The sequence below is a fragment of the Bombus affinis genome, chromosome 7 (assembly GCF_024516045.1).
Source record: "Bombus affinis isolate iyBomAffi1 chromosome 7, iyBomAffi1.2, whole genome shotgun sequence".
In the NCBI taxonomy this organism is placed as follows: Eukaryota; Metazoa; Arthropoda; class Insecta; order Hymenoptera; family Apidae; genus Bombus; species Bombus affinis.
In genome coordinates, this window is record NC_066350.1 from 12,662,891 (window position 1) to 12,685,880 (window position 22,990).

Genomic DNA, 22,990 nt, shown 5'->3' on the forward strand with positions numbered 1-22,990 from the left:
CGAACAATTCTAACAAAATCATGGCGAAAAAATGCGATTAACACGTCAAATCTTCGAGACTCGATTGCCGAAAACAATTTATTGTATTATCAGTCGATCGTAACACTACTACGAAAAAACTAGAAAGAAAGAAAAACCAAGCAAGCGTTCATAATTTCAGATTCATTTGTGCATACGAATACAATGCGTACCGTACAAAACCATGGATAAAAGGATAATTAAATATGGTTTTAAAAATGTTTATTAAAAAAACGCGTTATTCTCGTATTTAATCTTTTCATATTACCCTTTCTGTATTGCTTATTTATGGTTCTTTTTTGTTCCTAAATTTTTTAAAAATCTTTTGGTAAATATGCGTAATCCCTGATTTAAAATAGAACAGATATGAATCAGAGAAACAAAGAACAAAAGCCGAGAGATAAAATAAAATTTAAAAAAATATAAAACAGTCTTTTGAAATACTGTAACTGAAAGCAGAATGGTAGGAAGTATGAAATGAGCTTATAAAACAATTATGTATTCAACAAAGAAAAAGAGATTATACAAAATATTAACTTCAAATTACTTTTATGGTAGTTACACATTGTTTAATTAAATATTTTTTAAGAAAGTAAACGATCTTGCTTCTGTATATAATATTTTAGTAGCGTACTAAATTATATTGTAATACTGAAATTCACCGCGTAATTGTAACGCAAAATGCGTCTTTCATGACAAAATACGACACATTTTTGCTTTTCACATATTGCATCGAATTAACGCCTGATACGAGACATATCTACGTTAGAATGTCAATACACCGGTATTGGTAATATGCTCGCTGTTCAAATAGCTTAATTAACGAAGCAATAACCGCACGTTTAATAAACCGGTTTACTGAAACAGATTAACGACGAAGACTAGAACTGCATATCTATTAATTTCTGTGTGCTATAAAACATTCTACGATCTATCGGATATTTCTATATAGATGAATTACAAAGATCAATAAGCGACAATAATTAATTAATTGAATCTCGTAGGAAAACTTTTTTTCTACTTCCACGACATAAAAATCAACCCTCGGTCAAAATATATAAAAATCACAGATGAAAAACACGATACGATATATTTCCCATTATTTGTAGAAAAGCAATTTTCGATACATTGTTAACCAATTTCTATGTTCAAATTATTTCATCGTTCGTTTTTTGATATTAAACATGTATTTTATCAGCTTCCTGAACATCTAAAAGTAGTAATAACATTACGGTATATTTACGCAGAGTTGCAGGAAAATCAGAAAATGGGCTTATTATATTTTTCTCGCGCGATTTTCATCCACTGCAGGAATACTTTAAAAAATTGTCATTTCAATAGCACTCGAACGTTAATCCTGTAACGAAAGTAGATCTGTGCGCGTTAAAACCGATCGTCAAATGTCCGAAATCAATTAAAATCAGGCCACGGGACACGCATTAAGCTCGATGGAAAAAATCGCGACGTGTTCACCGACCTGACAAATACGGGCGAAAATGGACACCGGGCATCGAAATCTAGCCGGCAATGTTTTTGATGCTTCATCGAATCGAATCGAATCGAAACATAGGAGTCGCGTCGCGAACTATTGCCTGGAGCGGAATAGGGAGAGGCACGCGAAATCGGTGCTATTAAATACATAAACTGGCGTACACAGCCAGAGGCACGTTCATTATGGTAGCACGTGAGGAAGGAATAATTATCTGGTAATCAAGGCTGGCCCGCATAGGCGATCACGCGAATTCGTGTCAATAACTGATTTAAATACCAGGGAACATGAGTCGATGCCAATATGAATCCATGCGTAAGCACCATATTAACAAAGCCATCATCCTAGAAACAAGGATTGGCGACCAAGAGAAAAAGAAAGACACGAACAGAAACGTTACGAGTTGTTAAATCGAACGCCATTATATTCGTTTCGCGATATTGTACACCCCAGATCCGGTTTTTGTTTTTCGCTGTGCTTCTCCTGCTGTGTGTTTTCCGATACTCGCGACCGGAAGCGACGTTTAAGCGCCGTTTTCACTGGAACAGTTAAAAATAACATTGCGCGATCGAGCAAAACATTGACGCAGTGAAAATTTCGACGTTAAAAAAGGAAAATTTCATGTTCGCAAAATTCTAGTCGGATAGTAAATAGCCAGAGCCGATGAAGTTATTTTCCTCGTCACTTCGTTGTGGATACGTGTCCATGTCAGATCGGTCAAGTTTGTTAGACTCTTCGATTGGAGAAATCGTATATGGTGATATAGCAAAGAAAAAAAAAAAAAAAAATTAAAATTCAATTTATCACAGGATTATTTATGCTTTACATATCGATATAATTATTTCCAATATATTTCTAAAACGTTTAACTCATACAAATCTGGGATTTGTTTATGGCTTAGTGTTTATGATTTATTTTCTTATTTTTATGATTTCATGTAGGTACACGGGTGTATGTAATATTTATAACATCGTATTTTATATTTTTCTACTTTTTCTTTCGTATCAAAAGTGAAAATGAATAAACCGTGTTTAACAACTAATTTAACAATGTTACCTTTAGCAACGCGTGCTTTAATCCATCAAGAAAATTCGTACAGTCGGCGTTTTTTACGATCATATTTCAGACTTGAATGAAATGTACGTGGACTTTTGTGATTGGCTTACGTTTCGTAAAAGAAACTTAGTTCAACTGCTTCGTATCATAATTCAAGCTCCTTGGATTCGTACATTCAGCCAAACATAGTTCGTACGAGTAATTCAAAACCGTAATTCGATTGGTTGTTTCGCGTGCTCAAATCACTACGAACTACGGACGATGTGACATCCTATCTGAAGATCGATGAAGTCTTTCCAAGTAGAGGTGAACACGCGTTTGAAACAGGATGACAAACCTTTGCTCGATGGCGAGCGACGAGTAATACGTCAATCGTGACAGCATGTTTTTCTCGCGATGAGACGAATGAATTTTTCAAAAACGCCCGATCCGAGGAGAAATCTTTGACGTCGAACTGCGAAAAAGCAACTGACATTGTGTCGCTATGAAGTTCCAGATATGGATTTTAATAAATAGATACGTAAATACAATACAGGCGCGCTATTTCATTCGCCTAATGAGATTCAACTATCGAATTTTAGAGTACTTCGATGTATCCTTGATAGGTATAACATTACCGGAATAGGTACATATTCCAGAATAATTAAACTGATTAATAATTAATTAGTCGGAGGACATTGGACATAAAGCAATTATTTGTAAGCCTGGAGGCAGAAAATGACGATTGTTCGTTGTGTCGAACTGTCGAATATTGCACGTAAACGTGGAAATGTTATACAGGAAAATTAATTTCGAAAATACGTTGATGGCTGAACCGCACGATGGTCGATAGAGGATTAGTAAAATGATAGCGCATCAACGAGGAATGTCTAGTACACGGTCGAGTTTACGTTTTATTTTGCAAACATAGATATATTGCCATCCATACATCAATGGATAGGTGAAGTACCTAGGCTAGATGGCAATAATTGTGTTGCGATAACGAGATAATGACAGTTATCGGGGTAATAAACGGATAATTAATAGAAGGCCGTGTATTTAATACCGTCAATACGAGACACGCGAGCGTCGATGAGCGATAAAGGCTAATAAACAGAGAGATCGAAAGGGATGATGAAACGCGAGTCGACTCGAATGAAAGCGGCGTCGAAATCAGCGCACCGCTGTACCGGCCGTTAATGTTGGCATCTTATCACGCGACTCGTTATTCAACCTAGTTTCCCTTAAGAACTCTGGATAACTGTATTTATGTTTACCTGTTTCTTTTTTTAATAACATTTCTACGAGTTTACCGGAAGCCTCTTTGATCTTTGCAATCTGGAGCGAACTCCAATCTCTCCGCGCAAATAGATATGCCTTCAGAGAATAATTAATTTTACAGCCGGTAAACGTTCTACCTCTTTGCAGTTGTTAATGAGATACTACGAAACTTTCTCTTTTTTCCATCTTTCTCTCTCTCTCTCTCTCTCTCTCTCTCTCTCTTTCTCTCTCTCTCTCTGCCTCTTTGTACCCCTTGTCCATTTAACTTGGCGTGCAAATAGCATCAAGCGTTATGCAAAACCGTATTCTCGATTCTTTGGCGATAAATATCTGAATTAGATATTTTCCGTATCTAAGACACTTTACAGGAGCTATTCTACTTTATCGCAACTTTGACCCACATTGCAGAGAACGAACTCCACCAAATTACTTCCACCCCTTGGTCCCATTTCTAAACTGTTTCTCTATATTTTAACCGCCATGCCCGTTCTCCAGAACGAAGCAAATGAAATTGAATCGACGCACACGATTAGCAGATAATGCGCCAACATAGGGTTCGTGGGCGGAATTTATTGCCAGCATATTCTAATTCGCGATACTAATTGGCCGGTGTATGCGTGTCTGTATATGTTATACCGTATATATGGACAAGGCAGGCAATAGCGAGAGTGCGATGCCACGTCGCTGGTGGTGTACAGGAATCCACGGGTGGCTTAAATGAAACGCTGCCCTTTCTCTGTCTCTCTTTCTAGCCACCCTCGCACTGCCCCTCTGGCTCTCTGTCCCACCCAGATCAATAGGGCACCAACGAAACTTCTCCTACCACTTTAGCCCCGAACCAATACCTACGTATACCGACTCTCGTTCCTGTTTCCGGAGGTCGTTCGCCTGTCCCCCATAAATATATGGCGTAACAGAGCCACCAATTAGCCATCGGGACAGCCGTGTCGGGGTATATACGCCCCCGGTCCTGTGCGGATCGGGGTAAGTTCATTCGGGGCACGGTACGGTGGTGCGCGCGAAAATTGGAGAATTCGTTGCGTGGTTGTGCTAGCTAATTCCGGTAACATCCTCGGGTCCGCGAGCCGGTAATCAGCTTGAGTTATGAACTTTAACACCGACGCCGGAGAGATACGGTGGCGGAGCGTCGCGAGCCACGCTTTTATTTCCCTTCGGAGCTGATAAGGGGTCGTGGAAATTTCTACCACTCGGTCCACTGTCGTCTCACACACTTTTACCGACATCCACGTCTTCTTCATCGGCATTTTTTTCACTTTTACGTCGCGCTGGAAAGATATAATTCGCGAAGTGGCGGCGGTTTTTATTGCGAGAATATCGCGGCAACCGCCGTCTCTATTTAGTTTATAGAACCGCTCGCGACCGTAGCGCTGCTCTTTACGATCGTGCCGGATATTGAATTAGTTTTCTCCTTTCCTATTTTTCCAGTGTACGGGATTCGTTCTATTCGGCGATCGAAGAAAGTTGCATGGATAAAGAGAGTGAGAGGGATGGAAGGAGGGAGGGAGGGAGGAGGAGTCGAGGGAAAAAGAAAGGAACCGATGTTGCGTGCTTTTATCGCGGAGACGTTGGGGCAAACATAACCGTCATAAACGTGGTCCCGGCCCAGGATCATAATAACTTAGCGCAGATTTAGCGACGGTAAAAAACGCGGCTAGCTCGCATTTATTACAGGGCTGAATTACCTCGGCAGAGTGGCTGGCCGGAATCGCGTGAAAGACTTATCGCCCTCCACGTATCCGTCATAGTACCTGACCCACGACAATGTCTTCAGCTACGCGTTAATAATACCGGTTGTTTCGTTAATTGACTACCGGCACAAGCACCACGGTCGCGGTTGAATAAAAATAAAACGTGGATCGCATAACAAAAGATAGTCGAGAGGTAGTAAACTGGAAAATATACAGTCACGATATATAAAATAAATTGCTGTTATTAAAAGTGGCTCTTTTCGTATTCGCGATAAATTTTTGTCAGAAATTACTTCTCGCGCGTTCACCGTCGCAATCGCAATTGAATTTTATTTGACTTCGAGAGATATTTAACACGCGAGCAGCGTTTAACGATGGAAGACGTCTGCCTCGTTGTTCATATATCTCTGGATCGTTGAAAATGTTAATTGTACGAGGAAAATAATAGAAACGAAGGGAAACTCGTTAAAAAATAACACCGCGAGCGAAAGTTGACGGCTGCGCAATTATTATTATTATAGACGATGAAACGGAACATTGTCCAGAGACTTATGAATAATTATGCGAAAGGGGAACGTCGAAATAAAAACAGATAGTAGCGAGGCTAACTGGAAAAATTACTGGGTGATTTCGTGCGGTTTGCGTGTAAATAGAAAGTAAGACGACCGCGCTTTAGAAGGTTCGCCCGGAATCCAAAGTTAAGTGCTGGAAATTAATCGAGAATTACCGAGCATTTGAACGCGAGGTTCCGCCGTTGAATGCTCCAGTAATTAATTCACCGGCGAAATCGTACTGTAGACTATTCGTCGATTACCTCTATACGCTCGTAATTACTCATGATAAATATATTTTATTTTATCTTCGAATACTGTTTATTTTACTTTCTTATTATTACTAGAGTCGCTTAACGAAACCTCATACCATTATGAAAATGATTAACAATTGTTCCTCAATCTGCATCGTGTTTTCGATACGTTTAATTAATCTCCATGATAAATATATTCTATCTATATTTATTCTCATCTATATTTTCCTTTGTTACTTGAATTATTTAATATAATCTTGTAAAGCGGCTAACGATTATTTGATCAATTATGCTTCTCATTCGCTCAGTTAATGCTGCCAACAAATATATTTTCTTATTATTTAAATTACCAAATAAAATTTGTAGATCACTGTGAGAAACGATTAACAATTATTTCTCATTATCCATCATATTTTCGATTCCGCTAATTCTATAACACATTTTATTTCATCCGTATCCCTTTTGCTTCTTATTATCTGAATCATTTAACACAATCTTCTACCACTGTACGAGCAATTAGCAATCAAAGTGCTCGATGTCATCCATCAAATTTCCGACGCGTCCAGTTAATCTGACCCATAATATTCCACAATTTTCCCGACTGACACAAATTTCCCTGAATTCGCGAAACAATAAGCGGGTATCGTGATTCGTCCGTGCAATTTCTCCGTCAACCAGCCGACTAATCGTTGTCACCGGCAATTATTCACCAAAATGTCCGTTCGCAGTTTCGGTGGCGATGCAATAATTACCCGGCGACTTTCGTATACGCGCGTTCAGCCGCACGCGGATCCTTCATTTCCCCGGTGGTTATCGTCGTTTCGCAGTGAGAACGCTTTTGCACGAGCATTAACGAGTCGCCGGAAGTTTGCACCGACTTTGTCGAACGATGCGTGACGCGCATTAAACATCTTGAAATTATTTCCACGACAATCTCTTGTTCCGCGAGAAACAGAACGGAACTTGCGCAACTTTTCATCCGTGAATATTGGCACGCGATAACGCGGAGTTTCACGAAAGACGTGGACTCGCGTCGAATGGGACTTTAGATAGGGTTAAGAACCGCGATTCCGTAAGTTAAGGTAAGGGGGTGTAAAACGAGCGACCCGCGAGTTAAAAAGTTTTCTTAATCGAGTTATTTCATTTACGTTCTCGCGCTTTTTGACAGAAGTTGTAGAAGTCGGAGTATAAAGACAAAGGCATGGGGCGGATGTTCTTCGTCGCTTCAAATTCTTAGGATAGTTACCGTACCCGCGTCAAAATTTGGAGGAAATTGAGTAATCGTTGAAAGATACGAAAGATCTCGAAGCTTGTTACATCAGACGTACCAATTAGACCGAAGCGTAAGATTTGCTTCAAATTCTCCAAAATGCATTGTTACAAAGCTACGATATACATAAAATTTCTATGATACGAATCATGATCATTCTAACCACTTTGATAGTTGCAGCGTTAATTTCATATTTTCTTCTACGAAGAGAAGAAGCGCATACGCAGTTGAAGATAAGGTTTTATTACAAATAAAAGGTGTCTTGAGACTCTGCGGTAGAAGCGTAGCTGTTCTTCCAAGAAATGTCTTAAGACTGTCGAGTAGAGGTGTAGCTATTCTTTCAAGAAATTTGCTTGGAAGTTGTGCGTTAGTCGTGTTAGTACGTGGAAGACATCCGTCAAGTTGATTCAGCCTTCGAATACTATTGTACTTCGGTTTACCGCAAGAAACTGTTGGCTAGAATCTACTTGCTTGTTACGATGTATGTAAGTTGGTATTCGCGTGTGATGTGGTACAGTGGAGTTGCGCCAGTGCCAAGAAGAAAGTAATGAAATAACATGTGCTTATGAAGTATCTCGGGAGTTGGAAGCGTACAAAGTATGACGAGGAGAATTTTAAGGAGGATATATTAAACTCGCGGTCCCGGATATACCGGTGGGAAAAGAGAGAAAAAGAAAATTGGTATGGCATGGAAATTCTATTCCATTTCATTCGGAGCTTCCGTAACACGGCATCGATCGATAAATTCTTCGAGACACTTCTGACAAATAGAGGGGACGAGATGAAATAAGTCTGATCGTATCGTATTTCTTCGCCGTAATTACTATTATTTTCCAACGCAGCGATGGTATGTTTCGATCAGTCGGTAAAATTCGATTATGCGAAAAGTATTAAATTACACGGGGCTCGAATTTTAAACGACTCGAAAGCTATCAATTGTTGAAAATATTACGGTAGAAAGGGTGTGGGGAATGCATGTACCTGGATCAGCAGCATGGGGGAGAACAGAATGGAATAATGGGTAATGCGATTAAACGTGCTTGTTCGAATTTTATTCCGCCACGACGACCAAGGGTGGAAAATAAATACGATCGTTCCGATATTTATTGCGAGTCGATCGTCAAACAATCATTGCAAATATGTTTTTATCAGATAGAAATGAAACTTCGATGGCACTCGTGTTGATCCGCCTATTTCGATGCTTACCGTTCCCCTATTATCCCTAGATAGTACATTCGAAACATCGGTTCTTTCTCATCGAGAATGTAATTTATACGATATGAAAACTTCAACCATATTTTGATATCAATCTCTAATCCCTGATATCAAGGCATATATTTATTTTTTTTTTTTGTTTTGCAAGTGTAGTAACAACAATATGTAGATAAATAAGTTGAATCGTTGTAAAGCGATTAAATGTGTAAATTGTAATGATATCATTGTAGCATTTATAATGTACGCCAATCATTTATCGAACTCCAATAGGAAATTCGAAACAGAATAGCGTATAATTCTTTTCATCCGTTGTTTCTTTTTTTTCTGGTTTTTTCCTTTTTTTTTTTTTTTTTTTTTTGAAAGAAATAATTTTTGCTAATTCGGGAAACTGGTATATTCACGAAAATACGTATTAAATGAAAATCGTCGAGCGACGGCAAACATTGAGATGATAGTTTTTATGATATCCGTAAAATATCGATACAATTTCGAAAGCATGCCGACAATATGTTAAAGTAAAAACATGTTAACGCGTCTCTGTTTTATTCATCTTTTTTTTATTTCAGTGCCGACGGGAAAGCCTATAATTACCAGTGCTCATAACACGTCCGCCACGTCCATTTATTTAGCGTGGAAGGCGCCCAGTCCTGATACCATTCATGGAGAATTCCTTGGTTATCGAATCGGGTATAAACCTCGAGACAAACCTTACATGGAAGAAAAAGAAGTGTATATCCGTAATCCAGCCATTGACGTAAGTTACGTAAGAAATCGTTCGAATCTCCTTTATTATATTTGTCATACTTAACGTTTCGTCGTCATTCCTCGTTTAATAAATTTCATATGTTTTGTTTCATTGTAGAATCACACAATCCGCAATCTTCAAACGTACACTCAATATCTAGTGTCGTTGCAAGTATTCAACCCAGAAGGGCATGGCCCTGCGACCACCATCTCCGTAATGACTGACGAAGGAGGTAAGATCAAAAATTTGTTTATTATTACGTAGTCATTAAATATCTGATAAAAGGACAAGAGATTTAACTACACAGTTGTCTCCGATATCCGTTTTCGTTTATAATTCGGCGCTTTAAAACCGAACGTGCCGATAAAACAGAATATTCGCTGGTTTCTTTGTATCTTCGGTCGATAAATGCAATTCCGAGGATATCTACTTTAGCTAAATTTGAAAAGGAAGATTCCTGTAATCACGTTCTCTTACCAACGATCACATAAAATTTAAAGGGGTCTAAAATACCTGATGTTGGAAAGGTAGTACGGTGAATTCTCGAGGTTTCAAACATTAATGAAGTAGGAGAAAATGAAATTAAATAAAATGTAAAACGTTTTTAATCGGAATTAAATGAAAATGTCGGTAGATTTGATTGGCCTTTCACTAGATGCTATCAAGTTTTTGCTTTACAGCCGGGTGATAAGAATTTGATAAACCCTCGTTCGTGGTTTATAGACCTCGTATCAAAATCGTAACTTTTTTATCTTTACCACGTAAAAAAGATACACTTCGTAAAATAATAAAAGCGTGTCCCATCACGCATCATTTTATGACATTCTATAGCCATTCGGTTGACGATAGAATAATTTAATTATGCACTCTAAACCAGTGCCTTTCTTTGAGCCGTCTCTATCTGTCGAGCGCAATGATTATGCGGGAGGCAGATAACACTTGCTAACGTAACATTCAGAAGATAGCGTACAATCTTTCAGTAACTGACGCAGTTAATATTATTTGAATTCACCATATATCAGTCGCTTTTTCCCAGAGCGTATGCATGAATTCCACGTTTCGTAAAGTTTATGCAAATCATGGTTATTTCGGAGAGACGATCGTATCTTTATACGCCTTTCTCGATGGTCCATTCGTTTCTAACTACGTCCCTGATTTCCGTACGGTCTTCAATTTTGTCCCTCTTTCTCGTGGCTGTCACACGTCGCATTTGCTCTCGCTGAATTTTAGGTCTTGGAACTTGGAACACTTTACTATGTAGCGGTCTTCCTATGTACAATCGCCACTAGAGGAATCACGGCAGAATACCATTTGAAGAAGTTATTCCCTCCATTCCTCCCAACTATCCAATACCTACAATACGATCTTTGACCTGACTCCATTACCCCTGCCTAAAATACGATCTGCCAGGTAGTGTTACGGATGAATTCACCGACAAGTAGGTATGTTTCCTTTGCTCCGTTCCGTTCCCCTATTTCTCTGTTGCCCTTCTAAGTTCTCTCTCGCACACCTTTGATATTATAACGCTTAGCGCGCACAAATTCGACATAAGGAAATTTATAATGTTATTGAAACAGACAAAAACGTTTGGTTCTCCAATTGGAGATATCTTACCAGTTTCAACTACTATCGCAGCCGCTCTGATACGTAATTACTCAACGAATTATTCATTATCAGGATCCCGATTACTTGGAACTTGGTTTTGTTCTTTGCGATTTCCTTTAGCATACGTAGCTGGCATTGAAACAATACATCGAATGATTTTAAACGACCATTTTACATTTTCTCTAATTGAACGTTGCAGCGAGATCAGTTATTTATTAAAGAAAAGTATCTTGAAGAGAGGCGACATCTGCTCCAAAATCGATGTGACGATCGTAGCGCCGGTGGTACTCTAGCGATATCATCATGCATCGTCGCCACAGATTCTTATCGACTGGTGAAAGACGCCATCGTCGCATCGCGACCGAATACTCGGCACTCGGATCACGTTTTTGACAATGACAGTTACAGGCCACGTGGTACGAAGATCGAACTTTACGTCCCTGAAAGCCCACTCGCCAGCAGGTTTACAGCTGCTCTTCACCGCGTCCATGAGTTAACCATCGTTCTGTGCCGTCGACGGTGCTTTGCTCTCTCTCAAGAGAGGGCACGGTCGAGATTTTCATGGTCGTCGGCACGGTTTTCAGTGACCTGTCGCCGTTTCGTGATTCATACGGGCCTAATCCTCGTCAACGCCGGTTCTCCTTCGCCGTTGCTGCTTCACGTTCGCCGATCGGTTTGTACGAATTTTCGCTTCTCTGAAAATCTATACACGTTGGTACAGGGCAGGGACCGTGATGAGAGAGACAGTGCGCGGAGAATCGGCGGAGCAACGAGGATCGAAGATACAGCGATGAGAAACAAGAACGGATAGCCCGTAAGCGAGAGAAAGAAAGTCTGTAACGTGGTGGGGAGCAGAGGCAAAAAAATAAAGAGAAAGAGGGGAAGAGTTAGGGGTTGCGGGAGAAGAAAAGAGATGGTCGGAAACGTCGGTGGATAAACAGAGAGGGAAACGAACAAAGAAGAAGGAAGATAGAAGGAGGGAAGAGGAAGAAAGAGATAGGCAAACCAAAGGGAGGGATTGCCACGCCGTTTCGGTCGTCGCCATTGGCGCGCCCCTTCGTTTCACGATCGATTTTCCACGATTTTTCACTCCAATATGCGCTACTTCCTCGAGAAGAGTATCGGAGAGTACGTGGTGAACGTGACACGTCAAAGTCGCCTCTTGTCTCGGCGCGAAGAAGACGCGATAAGCGGCAACAGCCGAAGGAAACGCGTTACAAACACGCTATATACACGTTCATATATATAAAACACTAATACTTGGTGCCTGCTTCTCGCGTATGGCTGTGTAACGTGTTCTCCACATTCCCCTCTCTCGTTCGTTTTCCTTCCCTCTTGCCTCCTTTCTTTCTCTCACGCACATTTCCTGGCGCACGTGTATGCCGGCTTGTTAGAAACACCGTGCGCCTGTAGAGTGCGCGCGCGCGTGCTTCTCGTGCATTCTCCGTCTCGCTCCATCCCCTTTGTACGTACACGTTTCAGCGTAGCGCGTCGTCGGTGCTCGTCGCCTGTATTTGTGAACGTGAGTTTCTCTCCCTCTTTCTGTACCTGTCTGTCTGTTTTCTTCCTGACTGGAAGCAAGTCGGAGAAGCGAGTGTAGAGAGCTGGAGTCACGGTTTACCGTACGCGCGAGAACGTTGTACGTTGGTGATCGCGGAGGCAAGTAGTGTGTGTGGCAACGTTCGTGTTCCTCGCTCGAGAGCAGTGCGTTTTGTCACTCTCGCAGCATCGCAACGGTGCTCCATTGCTAGTCCCGAGATGTCGATGGGACGTTATCTTGATTAGGCTCTCTCGCAGTTAGATCTGTCATATCGTGAAGTTACTCGTGAAGATTCTTCGTGCGGTACAGTTTGAAATGGCGTTTGATTCACCGCGCGAACGACGCCTCTTCAGTCAGTGCCAGTGACGCCTAGTGTGAGAAAGTTTTCAGTGATTTGCGCACACCACGTCGTATAGTACCGGCCGTATCTTTTCTTTTCTTTTTTGTTTTTTTTTTTTTTTTTTTTTTTTGTTTTGTTAAGTTAGATCGAGGATACTCGAAACACAGAGAATCGTATGGTAATGATCGGCCTAGTAAGTGATCCGGGTTGAGAGTTCGACATGGGCGGAATCGTGGCTCGAGGTTGAAGGGTCGATATAGCGTGAAGGGTTCTTCGCACAGTGCCAAAATGACGCTGGATCGGTTGCATTCAATTGGCCGTGCGAATACTTCCTATAAGGATTTCGATACTCGTCGAATATTCCCATCGGTGTAGTTCTCTCGGATCGACGTTACCTTTCATACAGCGTCCTGACAATTCGTAATACAATCCATGTTGTTTTCGTAAAGTACATTGACAGCGCATCTTATAGAAATATTACCGTTGTTTCTACAGAAATATTATCGTCCGGCGTACATGCACTTATGCGCTCCAATTTTTGTTTTCGTTAGACATTGACTTATCGCGGTTATATGAATAAGAAATAACTGTCGGTCTACGTAGCGTTCGTTACACGAAATACATGTCAATGTCATCCGCTTTGATAATTTATTCTATCTGTGTATCCGCGAATATAGTATATCGCTACGTAGTCCACTTTAATCGACCTTCGCCAGTGTGTAATTGAGTGTAACCTCGTCGACGGTTTTCTCTCGGGGAATGTTGGAACAAGGGTCGTCGGTGCAGTGTCAGGTATGACGAGTACCATCGACGACAAAAGGCAACACCCTTCGCCCTCGAATCTGTCTGGCTGAAAAGCGACGTCTCCTACCAAACGAATCGATTCGTCTTCTGGTGGTCGATCGGTGCGATCCCACGCGACACGCGGCACGGCCAACCTATGCAAATAGCACATACATCGTTGTATAATATCAGTCGGTTTGTGGTGGCCCGAGTTTCTACGTTTTCCGGCGACTTATCGCGGAATTGGATATTTCTTGTCGCAAAGGATATTGGAATCGGAAATAACAGACGTCTCCCTCTCTCTCTCTCTCTCAACCTCCGTTGGTCTAACGTCTTTCTTGCGAAACGGAAGTAGATAGGAAATCGTTGATAGTTTGCCGATCGTCGCGCACGAAATATCTACGATGTTCTTTCAAATCGGTTGTACACGAAGTGTGTCAGAATGTATAGAAGTTGCTTAGGTGAATAGGCACCAAAGCGATTGACAACTTTTTTTAACGAATATACACGTTACTACACTTTCAAACCACCGTTATAAATCACGTGCAATTTGCATAGAGGAGTATGATAGTTATCTTAAGTAGGTATACCAAAAATGGCAGAATATATCGCGCCATATAATGCCATGTAATTTAACCACATTTCTTTTTATTATCCGAATGCCCCGAGTTTACCCTTGAACCGATGCCCACACATTATGATACACCCTATGTAAGTACACTCGTCGAGGCTTCGCAGGCCAATGAGTCATCCTTTATTGCGGAACATGAATTTTCAAGCGAGATCAGCGGAAATGTTTTTCCGCGTTTATATCCTCGTTGTCCGAGCACGTCGGACTTGGTCTCAATTTTCTTTCCGTCTAGCTTTCCGCACAACTGGGATAGACGTAGGACGTGAAGTTTCTCCGTGACGTATAAATGTCAAGGCTCGTGGTGCTTGTGCACGCGTGCAGCGCCGCTGCGGCCGGTTCTCGGCTAACTTGCGGTTAATATCGCAATCGTTGAGTCATAATTGCGAGTCGTCCATTTGCTCGTGCTTCGTCTCCTAAATCGAACGTGAACAATTCCTCTTTGTTTCAAGAGCTTGCCATTATTCTCAACACCAGGGAAATTTTCTTACGATCGGTCTCGTTTGAATCGCACGATCTTTGCGCACGGAACTACACCGAGACTTTTCCTGCACGTTGTACTGCCATCGCTGCACAAAATGGAATCGTGTCGATGGATAAAAAGATAGAAGCACGCGTAATTCTTGCAGAGATCTTTACGCGCGTATAGCTTTCGACGACTGTTTTTGTTAGAAGCGTGAGACACACGTTGCTGGATCCTCGACACGCCGCCGAGGCGTTTGGCCGCGTGTCCCCTCGATCTTGACGTACTAAAAATATAAAGGGAAGCCGTTTTAAAACGTTCCAGAGGGGCCGTGTAATTATCGCTGCGCGACCGGCGAATAGCGATGTTGATGCGCTCGTTGCTGCCGCCGGCGTCTCCGCTGTTGCTACCGGCGCTGTCGCTGCCTCTCGGTGTGCAGCTCGACGAGAAACAATCGAGGTCATAATTCCGACTAATTGAGGCACTCGACCACACAATTAGGACAACGCGCGAGTTGGGAAGCGGCGATGATCGAATTTATTTTTTTCCACCAGAGCCCCCTTTTTATCTCGCAATTCCCACGTGTGTTTCTCGCGCTCGTGATACAAAGCGTAAAAAAGAAAGAAAGAGTAAGAGAACAAGTCCGATGGGAGAGAAACCAAATTAGGATAACAAGTTCGATCTCGAGCCACGTTAATATTCCGGTCACGTTGCACGGACGTGTACGCGACGCGCGGAGGTATATCGGGTCGCCAGGATGCAGCACGAACGAAATCATCGCTTCGTTAGCTTCGATCCTTGCTGTCCGATACGCCTCGACAATTTCCTATTCCTTCAGGCGACCGAGGGACGCGCCAATCAATCGATCCGTTCGATCGTTCTCCTCTTGCACCTTGTGTACGCCCTCGCGCCCGTTACGGGGTAAAATCCTATTTGGAAAATATGATCGTTCACCAGTGAGCACCCTCTTACGTTCAAAGGATTCGAACGATCGAACGATCCGGATCGAACTGGTTCGATCGTGATCGTGAACTCGGACAATCGTGGGGTGCGATGAGACGACGTAAACTGTGTTTCAACCCCGTGGACCACGGGCCCACGTTTTAAACGTAGTGCTGCAAACACAGCCGAAAAACAGCGATGAACTTTCGCGGAGACACGATTCGTACGGCGGACCGTCTTGTCGCGTATTGTTCCCGTGGTTGGTGTGCGTATCCGCGCGGTGTGCCGTCCCAAGGGTGAGACAAGCGCGATGAGAACGCCGGTAAGAGTAACGAGGATGGACGAATTCGTGAAATAGCCCGGTGGAGAGCGAACGAGCCACGCCGTGTACCGTGCCGTGCCGTGCCGCACACCACGCCACGCCACGCCGCGCTTCACAGCTGCAGCTGCAAAACGAAAATGTCGTGGGCCAGGATAGTCAGTGCCGCTCAACTTGCGGCCGCAGTGGCTATCATCTTCCGGATATTGTTCGCATCCGCGGATCCGATCGCATACACGGACGATCAAACGTACGAGCAGACCACCTACACGGCCCCAGTCTCCTCCACCGAGAATGACAGCGACGTTTATCGAGGTAAATGTAATCACAAGATTGACCACCATGATGTTTTTGAGTAGGTGGCGGTTGTGATCGAAAGATGAGCAAAAAATTTGACTTTCCTCCTTTTTCACGTTTCTTTTTCTCTTCGACGATATTCCGATGATGTTCCAAGGAGATGGATAGAAAACAGAGGATGAACATTTACATTTCAGTGTAAAAATAAAAGAATTAATTACGCGAAGTTGAGCGTGTTTGTACCAAGCAGATTGTCGTTGAGTTGGAAGTATCGGAAAAAGAAGCAAAAGACATTGGGAATTTATTCAATTAATCACCGGCGTAGCTGATCCTGAAGCGATTCATTGCCGATGATAAATAAACTGCGACAAAGCTATATCATCATAAATACAATCTTCGTACAGGATGCTTCATTATGGGTAATCTTTCGATGAACAATTTTCCATTCGCCATATGTCGTGACCTCCGACATATTCTGGAATAGTCCGAAACATATGGATACGATTAATGCCACACAATTTGTCGATGATATCCCGCGGTATTATGAATAAAAAAAAAAAAAACATTGCTTACTAACGTAACATGCGTCAGGAAGACGTACTTTCCTTTATCCTTTTTCAATTTTTCAAAATGGGAAAACTCGCGATCTATACAAAATTAAATGTTCAACAGGTGCCTAACGTTTATCTTACGATATATGTTTTACAATATCGCGAAAGAAATACCGCTTTACAAGCATAACACGTAGCAAAGAAAAATTATCCCTAAATCGTTTCTTGCTTCCTTATTCTTAACTTTTCGAATTAAAAAATCTCGCCATTAAATTCTTAAGAAATATTCCGCAGGATCGCGGCTCGATAATCGACACGCAGCGTTCGCTGTGAAAAAGATTTTCCCGTCGCGTGCACTGGAGTGACGTTCGCGCGCCACTTGTTTCCTTTTCCATCTCGATTCCGGGGAACAAGGTGCAGCGCGCGTGTATTACATTTCTCTCGCGGAATCCACTTCTGCTCGTCTAACTAGCGCAGCGTAGCGTAGGAACGCGTTGTCTCCTTCTCGATCCCGTCTCCTTCTTCCCTATCTGGCGTGGTCTGTTTCTCTTGAAACGCACCTTGCCGTCGCGCGACGTTACGTAAGCGGTTTAGCGCGGATTTGCGGGCACGTACGTTGTCATAAAGGCATGAAAACAGCGCGTTGCGTTTCCTCTGGTGCGCGATCAGGTTCCGAAGCGTAGCCACGAAACTAGTTCTGGCCGCGGGAAGGAAACACAGCCGCCAAGAAATCGTCGTCACTCGATCCTGTGCACACCCTCCGCCAGGAAGCGAGTAGCATTTCCGTCCGACGAATAGTCGACCAGACCTCTGCGCCTTCCTTTTCGACACGACCTTTTTTCGCGCTGTAGATTCGGTCCAGTTTAGCAACCGCCATTCACGAATCGTCGTTCGCGAGGACGCGTGATCCGCCTGTAAAATACAGATTTCTTCTCTCTGCATCGTTGCAACAACCACGCTCCGGTTGACCTCATAGCATCGAACAGGTATAGAAATATGGAAATTCGGCCCTGTCGAGCGTAGATATTCTATTTCTTTTTTTTTTCTCTCGTTTTCAGTTCGTTTTTGGAAGTCGAAGCACGTTAAAAACACACGAGGCATTCAGTCGGTCTATTTTTACGCGAGAGACAAGAGAACTTCAAGGCCGCACACTCTAATTTACATGGTCGAAAATGTTTAGACATGTTTGCGCGCATTTGCTAATGCCCATCGCGGAGGACGCGTATCTCGAATTAATGGCATCTTAATGGCCTTTCGCCCTCCGAGACTCACCTTGCTCCGACACGGTCGAGGGACGTCGTAATGTTCGATGCTTTGTAGTCGATGGCGTGAGCTGAAATATGTAACACTTTTGGAGTTGCTGCTTTGGAATAAAAGAAACCGTGATGCAATTCTGTTCGACGGTGCATTTTGCTTCGAGTGAATCATGGTCATAAACTGTTTACTACGCAAGGTTATTTAAAGTGGTACAAGTCTATACTTTTATCAATCATTAATATAAAGAACGATTGAACAGTACATTGAATAAATGAATCGCTTCCTCGGAATAAGAGAAATCGCGACGTAATACTGTATTATTAAAATAAAGTACACTTTATGTCAGACGAATTATAAACTGTCTAAAAATGTTTAAAGAGCTAGAAATCTTATACCTCGTTCGCTGATCGTTAATCTAAGTAAAAACTTGACATTGCCATCGAATAAATGAATCGTTTCTTTGGAATAAAAGAACACGTGATGCAATTCTATTCTTATTCTATATGTCGAGTGAATCACAGGCATAAACAGTCTATTGCACAAAGTTATTCAAATTGCTACAAATTTATATTTTTCTTCATCGTTAATATAGGGAAGAGCTTAATAATATTACATCGAATAAACGCCAATTTGTTGACATCGAATAACACAAGCTTTCAATGTAATTACGCGGAGTTACATAACGAAAAATCCGCTACTTTCGTTGTGCTCGATCATTCAAAAAATAACTCGACGCTGCATCGAATAAATATCAATTTACAAAGATCATAAAATATCAGGCATGGAACTCGGATTTTCATATTTTACGGTAGTTGAATGTCAGACTAGCTTAAATTCCTAGTATATTTCGAGAGGAATGTTCAGCTTTGAGGAGTGCCGTGAGTCACCCAGCGTGAAACGCGTTAAGACGGCAAGCGATTTTGCCGTGGCACTGGTTCGAGGACGAAATCGCAACGGTGCAGGCTTGAGTAACGCAGCCAATTGAAAAGGTAGCGTTGCATACGTTTCAAGTTCACAAACTTGCCGCCTAGGGAACGAGAAAGCAGGTAACGCGAAGCAGGTAGTCGACGATCGTTGCTTTTCTTATCAACCGTTCCTTTCACTGGAGCACCGTTACTCATTGCTAACCGATCCTAATACAGCTACTTTCGCCTGTGTCTCTCTTACGCAGCACGAAACCACTCAGATATATCTCTGCGTCGATTCTTTCGGCAATGGGGAAGTGAATACATCTCTTATTTCAAGTTATTCTTGTAAATTATAGAAAATTGATGACAAATGAGAAGATTTGTTAAGCCGAAGAGCTGAGAAATCTTCTGATTTATAGTTATAGGGTGGTTATTATAAATTTGTGGATTTGTTGTTTATGGACGTTTATGGATGTTTATGGATGTTTATAGATTTATGGAAAATGTAAACGCATAGAACGCATATAATATGCAAAAACATATAAAATATTCAAAGTATAGTATTATATTATATATTGTTATATGTTGTACTACGCATTCAACTATGTATTAGCATTCTTTGGAATATTTAGTATGAAGGAAACGGAAACGGTAAAAGTGGTACGCAAAGGTTTCCGGCCAGATATATTTTTACTGTATATTCTAACAGTCATGATTTTTAAAGAAATTTAACTAATATTATATGAATATATAACATTGTTAATTATTTTACTGATCATATCTTTATACCTAATATTAATTAAAGTTCCTTTAGATATTGTTCTTGGAATATAAAATCAACTTGCTCACGGATGTACCTACTGAAGCCCTTTCTATCTTTCTTCAGTCCGAAAAATATGAACTTACATAAACATTCGCCATTTAAATACAACGTACATTTTCATACCAATCTCGATTTTATTTTTCCCTTTGCCGGGTCATTTTCTCTCCTTAAAGATCATTCGAAGTGAATCGTTGATCGAATTGTTATCAAAGAAACACCGAGCAAACGCGCCGGTTATATAAGAATTTTCTCGCTGTACATTTCCTGACAGTAATTCAACCGGTCAGCTGCATTCGACCACGAAAGAAAGTTGCTCCTAAACTCTACCTACGTAAGAAAACAGGATCAAGAAAATGTATGAAGTCATCCGTAACTTTAACTCCTAATTTAAGACTTTACACTTCAACGTTTTCCCCCAGGTGCGGTAAAACAGAAGTTTCTAGACAGCAAGGAAACGGCGGAGAAAACGTTTTCCCGTGATCGCGTGCAACGTGGAAAAATGATGGGCCAAGAGATGCGAGTTCTCGGCGCGCTAGGATCCAAGCGGTCGATTCTCACCTTTCTCCTCGCGAGTTTTCTTCGGCCTGCAGAAGCGCGAACCGCGCGCTCGACCTTGTCTATTCACCATACACGATCACGTTCATTTTTCAGGAGTCGCGTATCGTGATACAACACTATTCGGTTGCGAATTCTAAAGGTCTTCGCAGCCGATTGTCGAGCACGTCGTCGTCCTTCCCTCTTCGTGTGAACGAGACGTGAATACGGATTACAAGGGAGTCCGTTCTCTTGCTCGAGCTTGGTTTTTCAACGACGAAGAAAAGCCCCGCTCGAGGGTGGAGATTGACGTAAAACGAGACGCGTCGCGAAACGCTTTTGCGACGAAACGTCGCGGAAAAATTATCGACTGCGTGGAAATGCGCGAATTTGCCGAGGGGTGAGTGTGAAATGCAACGGCTCGGTTGAATGTGCTTTCGACATTCTTTGAAACTATGGACGATCGTGTTGGGAAAGTGAAAATTACACGTTCGTGGCTGAAACTTCAGCTTCCTTGTTAGGTTATTAGGTGAAACTGAAGTCTATCTCGTTGTCCTTAAGTAAACGTCCATCAACGGAGTTTACTTAACAGAGCACATCAATACTTCTGTCCAGTATATAGCTTTTCTCTGTTGACAACGATTCATTTTCATGTCCAGTAGGGTGTTTAAGGCACGAGTTTAGTGTCGTTTTCAGATTGATTCGTCCGATACGATTTCTCGACAGTATCTCGTTATTTCGTTAAAGACTCAGTGGCGAAACAAAGTGCGAAAGTGTCGTATATGCAACGTTATTAACCCTACTGTTCTGTTCGCTTCTTCGTCTTCTTCTTCTTCTTCTTCTGGAATATTTTAGTCAAACAATGCGTAGAATACTGAACGTAGTAAAATAATATCGAATATTAAAGCCAAATATTTAATAATCGATATAGACCTGAGAAGAACAGGATTAATAAACGTAAACTATGCTATTGTTTCGTCAAAGTACAGTATAATACAAAGTGTATTAAAGTAATAAATACATTATGAGAACCCACTGCACGAATGGAAGGCGCGAAGAAAATCTGTAATCTGAACAAGAATGTTTAAAGTACGAGTACCTGAATTTCCTCAAACTTCATAAAATTGTGCGGATCTAAGCGATAAATTTTAACAAAAACAAATGTTCCGCAAATTCTTGCAACTGTTTTCCACGATCATAACACGAATTTAATAGAATTGGTCAACGTGAATTGGCTAAGAAGAAATTACAGATGTAATGTTACGTTATCGCGCCGTTTGTATTTAATGGGTTAAAGAAACTTTCTTGCAACATTTTCACGCGGATAATCCTCTTACTCTTTGGTGTTGCGATATTGGTGGCTTCAATCATCCGTTGAAATCGCGACACCGTACCGTGCCGCTCGAATACACGGATGGCGCCTAACGTTCACGCGTCTAACCGTTGATGCGTAGAATTATTGCGCTTCAGAGAAGCACTGGAGAGTGTAGGTGTCATTATCGAATTCCGTTCGGTGCCCGCAGGATATCGGTTTCTCCCGAGTATCGTTTGAAATTGGATGTACAATCGAAGGGCTTTGCATTGAAGAAACATATCAATGGACAAATACTTTTATTCTTATGTTTATTTCATCTACGATATCTACGATTGCAATTCCCTTTGTATGGCGATGGAAATTCGTGTGCAACCTTTCGCCCTGTCCATTCTCTGGTTAAAACTTGGCGAAATTCAATCGCCAAGCCATACAAGCGATGGATCGTTTCATATGTACATATACCGTTTCGTCTCCCTCGATACGAGTACCAGATGTTTCGACGAGATAGGGGATCGAAAACATGAAAGCGACACGATAAAATTTGATCCAGTCGAATTGTTTCAACGCCACTAGTTATTGCAGGTGTTTTCGAGAAATAATAAAAAAGAAGAAGAAAGCAACGAAGGTAGTTCCGATCTTAGGTAACAGCTGCGGTCGTCCTGTACGAAAAGTGAATAGTGTCTATAGAGTTACTCGTCACGGCGCGAGGGGTCTGAGAAGACACTCGAGGCGAAATTAATTATTCAGACTTTGGCCGTCGCAAGCTTGCTCTCGTCTTTGTACGCTGAAAATTGGAAAGCCACCTCGGAAGATGATGAGCGGCCTGACGATAAGGAAGGAAAAACTGACACGCCGATGAGTGCATCGACCGAAAAATAGTTTACGGAGCCGAGCGTTTTCGAGGGGTGCTTCAACTCGAGTATGACAAAATCGTTTCCGATGATCGCGTGCCAACGGCTTCCTTCACACTTGCCGCACGAAATGTGAAAATCATTCGAGATAACGACACCGTTCGTTCGTTCGGTTCGAGTATAATTAACGTTCTAGCGCGTTAAAGATTTTATTGCATTTTTTAAACCTATAATTGATGTATAATAGTAAGCGAAATAACTTCGTAA

The 22,990-nt window shown here is 41.7% G+C and overlaps 1 protein-coding gene across 5 annotated transcripts in view; it reads left to right on the top strand.

Annotated features, from left to right (window-relative positions):
• LOC126918609 (tyrosine-protein phosphatase 99A-like) overlaps positions 1-22,990 on the top strand; it is a 419,436-nt gene that overhangs the window by 383,497 nt on the left and 12,949 nt on the right. For 4 of the 5 annotated variants that reach the window (XM_050726688.1, XM_050726686.1, XM_050726689.1 and 1 more), the window contains 2 exons: positions 9,389-9,585; positions 9,685-9,799. In XM_050726688.1, the coding sequence (XP_050582645.1) occupies positions 9,389-9,585; positions 9,685-9,799 (312 nt within the window). The remainder of the gene's footprint in view (positions 1-9,388; positions 9,586-9,684; positions 9,800-22,990) is intronic. The other variant, XM_050726687.1, reaches the window with a different exon arrangement.